This window comes from Boleophthalmus pectinirostris, unplaced genomic scaffold (assembly GCF_026225935.1).
Source record: "Boleophthalmus pectinirostris isolate CB_2022bp ecotype Guang Dong unplaced genomic scaffold, ASM2622593v1 HiC_scaffold_6, whole genome shotgun sequence".
NCBI classification, from domain to species: Eukaryota; Metazoa; Chordata; class Actinopteri; order Gobiiformes; family Gobiidae; genus Boleophthalmus; species Boleophthalmus pectinirostris.
In genome coordinates this window covers 27,507,403-27,521,268 of record NW_026571447.1, presented here as the reverse complement: position 1 = coordinate 27,521,268, position 13,866 = coordinate 27,507,403, and the positions used below count along the sequence as shown (strand labels likewise).

General features: G+C 40.3%; 3 protein-coding genes across 4 annotated transcripts in view; 1 reads left to right on the top strand and 2 right to left on the bottom strand.

The window, feature by feature from the left end:
• Positions 1-126: 126 nt before the first annotated feature.
• On the bottom strand, positions 127-4,862 carry osgin2 (oxidative stress induced growth inhibitor family member 2). 2 transcript variants are annotated; one of them, XM_055164103.1, is made up of 6 exons: positions 4,840-4,862; positions 2,312-2,399; positions 2,076-2,212; positions 1,824-2,015; positions 1,646-1,737; positions 127-1,573 (listed from the first exon to the last, which is right to left on the bottom strand). In XM_055164103.1, exons 2-6 carry the CDS (start codon positions 2,376-2,378, stop codon positions 445-447), a joined length of 1,617 nt encoding a protein of 538 aa, XP_055020078.1. In that variant the 5' UTR covers positions 2,379-2,399; positions 4,840-4,862; the 3' UTR covers positions 127-444. The 2 variants fall into 2 exon arrangements, with proteins under 2 accessions (XP_055020078.1, XP_020783735.2); XM_020928076.2 differs by lacking the exon at positions 4,840-4,862 and having other exon boundaries at positions 2,312-2,405.
• Positions 4,863-5,536: 674 nt separating this feature from the next.
• gtpbp10 (GTP-binding protein 10 (putative)) lies at positions 5,537-8,135 on the top strand. Its single transcript, XM_020928042.2, has 10 exons — positions 5,537-5,664; positions 5,810-6,003; positions 6,306-6,397; positions 6,495-6,639; positions 6,724-6,797; positions 6,875-6,927; positions 7,243-7,350; positions 7,443-7,520; positions 7,594-7,717; positions 7,795-8,135. The coding sequence occupies exons 1-10, from the start codon at positions 5,632-5,634 to the stop codon at positions 7,992-7,994; spliced, it is 1,101 nt and encodes a 366-aa protein (XP_020783701.1). The 5' UTR covers positions 5,537-5,631; the 3' UTR covers positions 7,995-8,135.
• A 182-nt stretch (positions 8,136-8,317) lies between these two features.
• adam22 (ADAM metallopeptidase domain 22) overlaps positions 8,318-13,866 on the bottom strand; it is a 71,760-nt gene continuing 66,211 nt past the window's right edge. Inside the window, exons 30-31 of the mRNA XM_055163763.1 lie at positions 11,683-11,803; positions 8,318-10,958 (exon numbers count right to left, since the gene is read on the bottom strand). Of these exons, the coding sequence (XP_055019738.1) occupies positions 10,938-10,958; positions 11,683-11,803 (142 nt within the window). The 3' untranslated portion in view covers positions 8,318-10,937. The remainder of the gene's footprint in view (positions 10,959-11,682; positions 11,804-13,866) is intronic.

Below are 13,866 nucleotides of genomic sequence, written 5' to 3'. Positions count from 1 at the left end.
GAGAAGTTGGACTTGGACTAATTTTTAGTTGGACTAAAATTAGAACATTGTTTAGAATTATTTTTTTTTCCAAATGTCAAATAATCCAGAGTTGTGTGCAGAAATGTCATTGTTAACTGAGGGCATTCTCTGTTGTCTGTCAAATCATCTTATTAGAAGCAAAAATATGATAATGATATAGAGTAACAGGCTCAATTCCACTCCCAAATGTTAGCTAAGCTAGACCAAAACCAGAACATTTATGCAGATGGACTCCTGTATAAAAATAACCCTGAAATAAGGTACAGTGGTAATGAGGTCACAGACTGACTTGAAGTTGGCACATTGTAGGTTGGACTAAGACCTTATGGATGACAGGCATGACAGGTGTGTGGGTTTAAAAAGTTAAAGGTGTTTTAATTACTGATATGTGTGCCCCTTGATAAAGGGTCACTGACATTGGTTTCAGATAATATCATTCCCACCATTGCTGATGAGCTTTTCTTTTTTCTTGTACCTCTTTAGCAGACAAGCTGCAATGCCCAAAGCCCCACCTTTTAAAAAGCGCACAAAGTTGTCCCCAACAAGTGGGCCCATGGCGAACAGGAGTGGCTCATTGCTGCATTCGAATGTGTACGGATTGATGTCGATGGGGTTCTGTTTGCATGACACAGGTTTGGTCGGGTTCAGACCCAGATACTGGCCTTGACCTTTGAGAAAAAACAGGTTTGGGTTGGTCCCGATGAGGACCAGAACCATAGAGACCTTGAACGCTTTGAGGGAGTTGTTTCCCTGAAGTAAGCACTTCATGTCAGGCTGGAAGGAGACCACGCAGTGCTCTGGGAAACTGGTATAGTCGGGAAAGAGGCTGAGCTCCGAGAGTTTGTCTGAGGGGAGCTTGGGTTTAGGGCACATCTTGGCGCAGACTGATGATGCGATGCTCTCAGGCTGAGGCCTGCTGGGAGCAGTGGAAGAGGCTGCACTGCTGTGGCTCTGTGAACACATCATGTGGTAGACCTTATGGTATTCTGGATACAGAGTTTTGGGCAGCTGCTTGAAGATGAGGTCTGGGTCACTGGTGCTTTTGCGAAACACATGCAGCACTTTGACATTGTTGTTACAAGCACAAAGAACTGCATCCGCTGCACTCAACCCGGCGCCCACTATTAAAACTGGGTCAGAGGTCATGTCCAGCTTCTTGCGGCTCACTGCTTGGCCCAGGTCTGAAATGCTATGGAAAACAAAAGGGAGGTCCTCCCCTTCTACACCCAGTCGCACCGGAGAGTCTGACGCTCCTGTGGCCAGGACCACGTTCTCCGCAAACACAGAGAAGGGAACGTGGGTGTGGCTCTGTAGCTGTTGGTAACCTCTGACCTCCCACAGAGCCCCCCCACTCATACTCTGACTGCCCCCACTGTCTGCTGGACCAGAGTGCTCCTTCTCCAGACCCTCCTCGCTGTGTTCACGGCACAGCTTTTGCACAGATGTGACATACGTGTTGTCGATAAAGTTTTTCTGGAGACCTTTGAGCTTCACATAGTTGCAGTAATAAGAAGAAATTTCCTCAGGAGTCGCTCTATCACTGGTCACATCTCTAAAAACAGAATCAACGTAAGGGATTTCTAAATGTGTCAATACTGAATCCTTTCTCTGAGCTGGCTCCTACCTGCGCTTCCCATTGGTCAAGTCTCTGTAGTTCACTCCTGGAAGCTCCATCCAGATGCCCAGGCTGATGGTCAGCATGGACCCCTCCATGGCCTGAACAGGACAAGAGCATATATAAAGTCTACCAGTGTGTCATCCTAATATAACACCAGAACTAGTTTAAACTTGTGGTGTCTTACATGCCAAGCTCCTCCAGGCGTGGACCGGCCCAAGACCAAATGGGGAATGCTCTGCGTCTTGTCCCTCCTCCACTGAAGCACCGATGGGAGCTCATAGCCAAAGTCTGCGTTTGGGTGCAAGAGTGTGTCAAAGAGCACAGCCACCGGGTTTCTGGATCTCCCCTCCAGACCTTCGCTCAGATATTCCAAGTCCTGAAAAGAAATGCTGTTATCGTTCTTCTGTTTCATGTTTAACCCATTGATCCTTCATACCTGTTCAGTAATGGGTATGTGCTTGGCCTCCTGCAGTTTTCTGTACAGTATTGGATTTGGGTGCACAGTTTTTCTATCCAAATAAGGCTTGTATCCACTCAAGAGGTAGGACAGGCAAATACCTGATGGCCCATTCCCTAGAGAGAGAAAGAGAAGACATTATGATTGCACAAGTGAATGCAGTAAGTTGTCTGTATTGGACTTAAAAAAAGGTCACAATAGAGTAAAGGTTGTACCGATGATCACCACAGGAATAGTTGGTGGGCGCTCTTGTGGCAGAGTGGTCTCCTCTAGTAAAGGCATGGCAGCAGCCTGGGCCCGAGCCTGCATGGAGGAGCAGAATACAGGAGGATTTAGTTTAAGCAGGTACTAAATTAGTTCATGTTTTCTCTTAGTGTTTACTTGTACTTGTAGTGCTGATTCTTACACAGATCTACAGTTTGTCTAGACATGTAACTTTTATCTCCATAGAAATGTTATTGCTTTGCCTGGATTCCACAGTTTGGCATTGAACTTATCCATTTCTACGGAGACAAGTAAGAGAAGCCACCAGGCCAAGTTCCAGGTCACATCTGTGGACCGGCGATGCTACTCATAATATGAAGTCTTTTTTAGCAAAAAAAACTATAATTGAATTAATTAAAGATAAGTTAAGATAAATTAAATGTCATACTTTTGGAACATGCCAGGTAAACTTCAGTGGAGATGAGTAAGCCTTGTTTGGAATTATTGTAGCAATGGTATAGCCATAATTTAGACCTGGGTTAGTCTTAGTTAAGGCCTGGCATAGTCTTGCTTAGACCTGGGTTAGATCTGGGTTGGTACTTTTCTTAGATGGTACTTTGTATGAAAAGTTTACAAACCACTGTTGTAGATGAGTTCAAACCAGCTTGTGCTTTGTATTCTGCTTAAAATAATAATACTGTGCTTAGTTCCAGTCTCATCAGTTGACGCAGAAACACAGGAAAAACACTTTTTTCATCTGCTCATTGTGTTCCCACAGTGAACCCTCCCCGTCTGTCTGGAGCTCTGTACACGTGGAAACATCCCGTCACAACACAACGCGCCCCCATACCAGCGCCCATACACCCCCGGCCCATCCCACATGTCCTGCGGCAGCATAGGCCCATGTTAACCCCTGCTCCCGCTCCCAAAACAAAGAGCAGTTCTGATCAGATTTATGCAGCCCTGAGCGTGTTGTGAAACGTTGCCATGAAGCGTGTGTGGTGGAGTCTTTGTGCACCAGCCGCGCAGCAAATCCCCTGTGATCAGTCCTCAGTGGGGCTTAATCCCACTGGTCCTGTTTATGTCTTTGCCGCCTCGTTCAAAAGCACCCGGATGGAAATGTGCTCCTGGCATGTGGACAGTTACAATCATCACAACTACGGCTGCGCGAGATGAGAAAACAAAAACGACATATTTCAACATAGAGGTAGAATTAAAGAAGCTCAGTTAAATAAACAAAAATGGTTAAAAAATGAAAAATAGACTATAATCTACAAAAGTTTTTTTTTTTTTTTTAGGTTATGTTTTTACACTGAAAAGATGTGTTCTGTGAGTGGGCTTGTACTGTTCCCTGGAGGAGGGCCTCCACCTCCATACAGTGTTTTTTCTTTTGGCTACAATTTTCCAAACTGGTTTAAAACATATCTATCTCCATGGAGAGTGTGATGTGCAAACTCCCGAAAGTTAGAGATGCTTTAATCTACTCAAATGTCAAAAGAAATAAACAATAGTAAAAAATGTATAGAAAAAAGAAAATCATGTCTAAAACAAGCCTATATTGTGCAATTCTAAACACCAAACCCCTGCTCCTATCACAGGCTCAAAATTAATTTTATGTATCTCACACTTTACAGTTCAAAAGTTTTCTGACAGTTAAGTCAACTGACTTTTTGTCACTTCTCTGTCACCAAAATGCTACAGCAAACGTAAAGCCCATCTCCTCACTCAACTAACCAAAACATCGCTGAGATTATGGGGCATTCATAACATCACATCCAGTTACAGTGTCAGGCCCTCCTCTCAGCCACTGTCTCTGCTGTTTACGCTTATCAGTGAAAGCACCCAGATTCCACACATTGCTCCACCAGTTTGGTGAATGTGTGACACAACAGTCTGAGCTCCAAGGTTCACTTTGTTTTAATCTTTTGTTTCATAATATTTTAGTGTAACAAGCTGTAGATGTTGTTAACTCTGCTCTGGATAAATACCAGCACAAATGTATAATGTTGCCAACCTCAGCCTCAGACTGTGACTCCAGATAGATTTATGTGGCTATTGCATCAGAAAGACTTGCATCCATTGCAACCTGCTTTGAGAACCACCAGTCAGTAATATTCACTGTATCTCAGCATCTACTTCACTTGCACACTGCACTTGTCACAGCATCCCTACAGCTGAGAACATATTTTAACAGACAGCCACATTGTGATATTTATAGTCAAATGCATCCCTGTCTAGTCCTTCGTTATGCAATAGGCTGGCGTAGGACACATCATCTTTTATTACAGGCCCCAAAATTTCCCCACATAAACCATCTTCTTCTTGTAATACGACAGCCCTTTAAACCTGTTCAGTGTGAGTGAGGAATGGGACCCCAGCAGCAGACGTCCTCGTGGACCACAATGTTACGTAGTGTGAATGCAAAGATTGCGTCCATAGGCTGATAAGTATAGGCAGCACACATCATTACAAAGGTTTGTTCAGATCAGTCAGACATTCATGGTATTTTACTGTATTTGACCAAAATGAGATGTCTTACCGCACTGTGACTTGTTCTCTTTGCCCCAGTAGTGTCCAGTTATCACGAGTCGCGGTGGCAGTAGTGGCCGTATAAATAGGCACAGTCAGGGGGAGGACCTTGCCTCTCTCGGCTGCTACACGCTGTCACCATCACACGTACACGGTCACACACTCACAGTCACATACACGCGTCACATACAGGTCCGGGTGGCTCACTTATTTCGTCAGTAAATTGCGCTTCTTGAAGAAAATGATCCAATGTGGCACCGGCTCTTCAGTCTTTGTCGTCACGTGCGCATGCACCAGACGTAAGCGCGTTCACAGGAGGATGGCTGCAGCAGCATCAGCATCATCACCATCCACCGGAGCAGCATCCTTTTGTAACTATAGCTTAAGTGGCCTAATAAAAAAAAAAGCTTCACATGATAAAATTATCTATTCTATTCTATTTTCTTTTCTTTCTTTTTTTTTTTTCTTCTTTAAACATGGCTGAAATCATGGTTGAAGTAGTAAATCGTACATTTAAGCCTGCTTTAAAATGAACTAATAGCCGCAGAGGCGAATGAAAAACAGTAAGTCAACAGGAAAGGATATGGATTGTTATTCAAGTCTTGTGTCTGCTATTTATCTGAGTAATAATAAAATAATTATAATAAAAAGAACAAATTCCAAACGCGCATAGACCCGCCTCCTCATCCAATCGACCAATCAGAGTCCGCCGCTGGTGCGCACTTCCTGTTATCCCCAAAACATGTGTACTAGCAGCTAGCTTCATAATTTACACAAACTTTTACCTAAAACGCCACAGAAGATGGTTCAATTGACCAGAATTTGTCACCGGAAGGCAAGTAAATAATCATAAATGCATGTAACGTAACTAATGTTGAAATATTCTAATGAGAGCCTAGTTTTACCAGCTAGCCAATGTCCTCTGTAAGCAATGCCATGACTGCATTCTTAATTAGGTTTCCTGTCATGCTTTTTTACAGTATGGGAAGTTCATTGATAATCTGCGGCTGTATGTGCGCGGGGGCAGCGGAGGCATGGGTTTGCCCCGTCTGGGTGGTCAAGGTGGAGATGGAGGAGATGTTTATGTAGTGGCCAGTAAAGACATGACCCTTAAAAGAATAAAAGACAAATACCCACAGAAACGCTTTGTAGCTGGATCAGGGGAAAACAGCAGGTAAGTGAAATGTTTACAGGCTTACATTATTTATGTTTTGGCATTGGCATTGATTCTTTAATGCAAGTGGTTCATTATTATGTCAGAGAGAGTGCAGGGGTGCGGTCTACACAACTCTTCATACATAATATCTTAATATTTGTCTAAATAGGCTTCTTTAAATCAGCATATATTGTTCTTGTGGTACCTATTTCAGTGAATTTTGGACTAATTTAAGTGCCTAGTGCCTGAGTAGTCTCTTCAGATTGATTAATTAAGCAATTATGAGTGTAAAGTAATGTCCCTAATTGTGTCTATAACAGTGTCAAGGCTCTGAAAGGGCAACGGGGGAAGGACTGTAGCATCCTGGCACCTGTTGGCATCACTGTCACCACAGATGATGGCAGAGTTATAGGTAGGAAATATTCTCGTTTTATAACCTCAAAATCAATCCTTTTGTCGTTTTAAATTTTGTGTGTTGTAAGTTATAATTTTAATGTTTTGTTTTCAAGGTCACCTGGATGCTCCTGGAGAAAGTGTGAAAGTCGCTAAAGGTGGAAGTGGAGGCTCTTTTCACTCAATCTTTAATCCCAGTAAAGCAAAACCCAAGCACATAAGACTAGATCTGAAACTAATAGCGGACATGGGATTAGTGGGGTAAGATTGCAAAGAATTACTCACTTTTTAACTGTCCACATGGTCATGCAATTCATTGTTGAACTTCCTTGTGTTTTCTGTCAGATTTCCAAATGCAGGAAAATCCTCTCTCCTGACAGCTCTTTCTAATGCAACTCCTCAGATTGCCAGCTATGCTTGTAAATCTCTATTATTGTTACCAGTACCCATTCATTAAAGATGAAACATGTTTTAACAATACTACTCTTTTTCACAGTCACCACGTTAAAACCAGAAATTGGGAAGCTGATGTACAAAGATCATAAACAGGTAAAGAACATTGTTTTGTTTTGTGTTTAAAGATGCACTATTTAAGGTTTCTGGTGGGTGCATCTGCCAAGTGCTTTTCGCCATGGAGATGTTATGGCTTTGCAAGGAATATTCCACAGTATGGCATGACATATCTATCTTGAGTTTCCATTACAGATGTTTTTATCAGTTGACCTTTAACTTGGTCTTCTTGTGGTTTCACCTTCTTGTCTCCATGGAGATAGAGAAGGTAGAGAATGCCATACTGTGGAACATTCCAAGCAATAACACAAGTTGTTACAATAAAATATTTATTTATTTATTTGTTGTCGTTAGATTTCAGTCGCTGATCTCCCAGGACTCATTGAAGGCGCTCACTTAAACAAAGGCATGGGACACAAGTTTCTCAAACATGTGGAGAGGACTAAACAACTGCTGTTTGTGGTGTGTATCTATGTGCACAAGTTTGAAATAATTCAAATGTCCAGTCACTGAGAGCTGTCATTTTACTGTTGATAATACTGTCTCTAAACTAGGTGGACATTGGCGGTTTCCAGCTGGCAAGTAAAACACCGTTCAGATCTGCTTTTGAAGCAGTGCAGCTTCTGACAAAGGTAAGAACCATACAGCCACACTTAGTCTGAACCTTCTTGCACATTCTGTTTAAATCTTATTACTGTCCACAAGGAATTAGAGCTGTACAAAGAGGAGCTCGTGTCCAAACCTGCTTTACTGGTGGTGAACAAAATGGACCTCCCTGATGCTGAAGAAAAACTAGCAGAGCTTAAAATCCAGCTTCAAAACCCAGAAGGTAAATGTTTGTACTAATTTGAAATTTTTAAGATATTTTTAAAAATGTTTTTTTTAACTGGAATTTGTTCTTGACAGAGTTTTATAGCCTATTGGAGGATGACATGATACCAAAGGAGTACATAAACTTTAAGCACATACTTCCTGTCTCAGCTCTCACTGGATTTGGGATTGAACATCTTAAAAACTGCATTCGACAGTCTCTTGATGAAGAAGCAGAGTTGAAAAATAAAGCCTTTCTTCAAGAAAAACTAAAAGAACTCAGGCGGCACTTATAACATTCATGGACATCAGAATTTGTTACCAAGGACACTGTTGTCTGGAGTGTAGCAGCTGAGACCTCTGGGTGCACGAGACATAAAACATGTGACTGATCTGGATGGTCTAAAATGTGTTATAAAGCTGTTTCATCAAAGATACATCTGAATTTCTCTCATGCCTGGCATCTTCACAGGACCTCTGCACCAGGTGTGATATTTTTGTGTATAGTGTTTGATGTTTCGATAATAATAATAATAATACTGCCCACATCTGTCCATAAAAGAGTAATTTTTTATTAAATATATTACAATACTGATTAAGAGAAAAAAATAAGGGCATTGATTTTTGCATCATCAGTCTTTACAGCATTACAGGCAAAACAAAATTACAAAGGGACTTTAACAGCAGTGTGGATATAGTGGATCAGTACATTTGGCCTTTGGAGTAAATAGCTGAGAGAGTGTTTTACATTTTACATTCACGTCTCTGACCCAGAGACCAAGCTGAGATTGGGCAGAGCAGTTTGAAGGCTGGGCAGGAGATCAATAGCCACATTTTGCCCAGCCCATGGTATTTCTCTCTCATCACAGCCACAAGACAAAACTATTAGGCTAATAGGGTGCATTCACATTTTTAAATATTTTATGATGTTACATGATGTTTCAGTTGGAGGGTAGGTGCGTATATTTCTTTATACATGGGAAATATACAAACTGATAATCCATAAATGTTGGACCTCATTATATTCCACAGACGTGCCACATCAGTGTACTGGATTTCCTTTTAATTTACAACAATTGTGGCTTGTGACTGAATGAGGAACCCTTTGATTATTGTGGGAAAGAATCCACCTTAGTCTATTTGTGCTGTCACGAGATGTTGGACAGTTTTTGTTTCATGTGAATAGACTTAGAGATATTAACCATAAACTAGATCAAAACATTTGCAAATACAAGCTAAAGAGGAAATTTCGTACAGAATTCTTACATGCTCAATTTTAATTTATGGTCTTTTTAGAAAATCATGTGAATGCAACCTATCAGAAAGCTCTGTATAGGTTTGCCCTTTATACTGAAGTGAAAAACAACTGCCTTTTCAGCTCCTGGAACAAATGCATTTATCAAACACAGCTCCTCTCCATGTTATTATCAACACACATTTACAATAATGCACTTAATCACGGTTTGAATGCTGACAAAAATAAATTATTACAAAGATATATAATAAAAATTACTGTAGTTGGTTTAATACTGTGAAAGGCAGGTCACCTACACAACCCTAACTGTTACACATGAAGTGCCACATCAGAACAAAATGGAGGACAAGTAACATTAGGCTTTCTCACATGTTTGTACAAGAATGGTGCATTTTTTAAATACAAAAAATAAGTTGAATTCACAAATATTTTTGGATATTGTGTAAATTGTAAGGGGGTCTTTCAGTGACATGCCATGGTCTTATCACTCCTAAGAAATTATTTGAAATAGGGCGCAGTCATGCTGTTGGTAATCATATCTTCATAAGCTCAAACAGCAAGCACAATACAGCAGAATTTACAAGGCTAAAAATTTCACTGCAGCTAAACCAAAATGCATTTTCAATCACAGTTTTCTTACAGTTTCAATCACTCACGTTAGTCTAATAAAAATCTGCCAATTTCAGCGACCAAATATGCTTCAATAAATTAAAATAGTAGCACAGTGGTCCCAAAATAATCCATATATATTTGAATTAAATACTATAGAGAGGGAAGGATTTTGGAAGTTTGTGAAAATTATTTCTAACTACACCAAACACGTCTCAGTCTAGTCATCACATCCAATAATGGCACAATTAACTGTACATAAAATCAATGAATACTTTACCCATATCTTCATAAAGTGCTGCGCAACCTGCATCAAATTAATACTTTCTCTATGATGGCAAAACTGGTGCTCAGACATATTAAAAACATTACAGTGTGGTTTTAAAGGTCCACTCTGTAACTTTTCTGCTTGTCTCCATGGAGATGTCATTGCTTTGTATGGAATATTCCACAGTAAGGCTTATTTGGCAAAGTGATCTGGTGGGCTGACCAACTTTCACTGCAAGGATACGTGTTGTACAATCAAAATACAAGTAATGGAATAGTGCTTGATAAATAAGTGTAATGCCATACTTTGGAATATTCCAGACAAAGCAATGATGCCATGGAGATGAGAAAAGTTACATTAGGGCACCTTTCAGACAGGGAATTGCAAAAGGAGGAGACAATTTTTAACACTTACAGCATGAAAAATACACAAAATTATGAGTTTCTAGTGTCTGCCAACAACACAATTCTACTTTCCCAGTGTAAGAAAGCAGATTGGGTGAGACTGTACATATTTACAAATGTTCATGATTGGGGCTATACGATTTGCTGATAAAATATGGGTTACTTATCGTGTAAAGAAAGCCTGGTAGTATCAAAACACCATGCGTTCTGCAAAGTCCACTGTCCTTCACCACCTCCATCTCGGGGCTTTCCCATGCATACAGTGTAGGAGTGTCTATAGTGGTTCACGTGCGTCGAAATGGTTGAACAGATATTGAGATGGTCTGCTCCTAGTGTGTTACGTTGTAAAGTTAAGTATATGCCCCCCAAAAGGCAAAAAGGGTTACTTGGATTGAGTGTGAGAGCCGTGTGGAGTTCAAAGCTCAAGGGTCAGAGTGGTTTCCGGTCCCTATATGGAAAAAGATCTCAACTGCTCAGTCTTCTCTTCAGGAAAGAATGGAGATCTCAGTGCAGACTCATCCACTAAACATGAACCAAAAGACCAGTTTGGGTCCTGCGTTGCTTGTTCACTGAAGTCACCTCAGATATTGTACGTCTGTGTAGATCCTCCTCTCAATCGCCTCAATCAAAGAGAGTCATTTCAGCAACTTGTGTTACCCATAGAAAAAGTGAGCTTCCTTCATCGTTGCAGATCAGGGTGCAGTTATATTGATGTTTCCCAAAGCTGAAGGAAGAAAGAGAGAGATATAGAAGTATAAAACGCGTGATCTAGAAATAGAATGTGAGTAAAAATAACATAAGGATATTATTTGTGATATTTATTACTAAAAGACAGTGTTGAAACCTTAAAACTTGGACCTTCTATAGTCTCCACATTGATAGAAGTATTTATAGAACAATAATGATCAAATTTTGTTATTAAACAGCCTATATTATGCTATATTTTGATCTGTTACAATGTTGTTTCCTCATCAAAAACATACCTGGAGCTGTGTTTTGTTCGATTCACACATTTAACACAAAAAACCCTGCATCTTTAACGCTGAGTTTTTCTCCTTATACCTTGACCAGAATCATTTGGATGGTTTGAGCCCTCGAATTGCCAATTATTATAGAACAAATTGTAAAAGGTAGCTCGAAAACTATCATCTCATGACATCACAAGGTGGAACAGAGCATTTTGAGCTTTGGAGATGGACAGACTAATAACACAGGGTTACTCAAATATGTGTGAATGAAACACCACTCCAGCTATTGACTATCAAAATTTAATTAAAATGAAAATTCACTTCATGGGTAGTTTCTGAATACAAGTAATAGTTCTTTCAATTCAAAGGATTGTCAAATGTATGCACAGTTACCTTCTTGGTTGGTTATACTCCATTTTAGGCATAAAAAAAAAACATATGCATTGTTTGGTAAATGGTAAATGTTGGTAAGCACCTCACCTTGGCACTCTGCCTGGCTTTCCTCTGGTCATCGGGGAGGGGGGGCATGGGGTAGGGGTATCTCCTGCTCGAGGCAATAGACCCCGTAGAAGAGGTGGGAGACTTGGCAGGAGATAGGGTCCTGTAAATTAGAGAAGATATAAGTGAAAATCCTGTCTTTTGGATAGATGTACGGTATAGACTAGAGTAGGTCACGGATAAATTAGGCTTCATTCAAGGAAGTACTGCTCTAAACATAGATTTGAGCAGCAGCATCCTCCTTGAACTGCTCCACTTTTTTACAAGAGGAGATTGCTCCGAGAAGCCGAATATTTCAGGGAAAACCCATCAAATACATTCTTCTGTAATACGCAGTACCCATCAGACGTGTGTTCACTTTCAATATCTCTCAAATGCACTCGATAAATCTGAGAGCACTAGGGCTGCAATGATTAACTGGGATAAACGTTGTCTTGTTAGGATTTTAACAATACTTTTTTCCACTTAAAGCTCTGTGGCTACTCTACTATTAAAATAGATAATGTATGTAATTTTATTTTGATAAGCATAATCAGTATCTGGTCTACTAATACAGGCCAACACAGGCTGTGGTATTATAAAACTGTAATATAAAACAAATCATTTAGAAGCGTTAAAAATGTAGTTTAAAAATCACAGTGTACACTAGAAATAATTGTTTCACCAGTCAACTAATCCAAAAAAATAATGGCTAACTAAAAACTACAATAATGGTTAGTTGCAGCCCTAAAGAGTTCATTGAGGGACAACTGACTGTGACCAGACAGGAGCTGGGTACAGATAGGAAGCTACTGTCTCAGGAAATAATCACACTGTCAAAATAATGGAGAGACCACAACATCTATTACTTGAGAAACACTGATCAATTAGTAAGATAGATTCAAGTTAACAACCAGTATGAATCTTAAGCCTGGACAATTAGCTCATGCCAATAGTAAGGATGTGTTCTCTTGTTTTGATTTGGTCCTGCATGATCTTGGTTTAGTCCTGGTTAAGCCTTTGATTCTGTTCTAGTCCTGGTTTAGTTCCGGGTTAGTCCGAGCCAAAGAGATACACTAGAGGAAATTCATTGGGATCATTTACCCAGAACACAGATTCCAGATCAATTCTCTGCCTCTTAGATTCCACAGATGTAAGTCCAGTCCACTAAGGAGAGACGGCCATGGAATAGAGAATCCTACCAACCAACTCTCTTTTCTCCACAGACATGATTGACAGCTGAGAAATTGAGGAGTCGTGGAGCCAGGCACTCCACTCATAAATAATATGGGACACTGGGAATTTAACCCACAGAGGTAGGAGAGTTAGCCTTGCCCTGTAGCCCTGTAACTGCAGATGAAAGTGTAACTCTCCATTCTTTGACAATGTGCTCCCTTTAATAAAAGCTCTATTGGGATTGTTGAAGGTCTATAGATGTCAACACTGAACATGTGGTGTTTTGTTAGTGCTGGTTAGTCAAGGTGAAGTGTGGCTGCGTCCTTGCAGTTTTGACCATGGGACATTATTATGATGATCATCTATAGACCTTGAGGGAGTTTGGTCCGTGGCAGCACAGTGATGATGTCATCACAAGGCTGAGGCACAAGAGGTGGCACATGCCGCCATCACCGATATCATGCAACATCACAGAAAACAGGAAGCAAAGAGGAGCCAAAGAAAGAGGCAGTCAGGAAGGATTAAAATTATATATATATAAATTATAATGTAATTTTATAATACACAGGATAGGTTGTAACTGAGGCCATAATAATTTATATAAGCAAGAAAAATTAAGCTCAAATAAAAGTCTAAATTAAAGATTGTTTGTATAAGCTCTGTTTTGTCCAGCCTTAATACTTTTAGCAGCCCCCCGCTGGACACAACATGCCAAATACTCATTTTGACTCATCAGAAAAACATAATAATAAAAATAATAATTTGAACTTGCCCTGACAAAAATAATGAAACTAAACTAAAAGTGGGTCTGAGGACAAGCGCGAGGGCACAGTATGTGGTGGGAGATAATACCTAAGGTAAGGTCCTTGAGTGTTTTTATTCACGTCTTCTACCCATTTAGTTACATCATAATATTCTTTGACAGGAGGGGTTAAATACCTGTAGGAGGGGGGTGGACACAACAAAAAGAGAGAAAGGAAATGGAAAACAACACAGAATAAGCACAAAAGA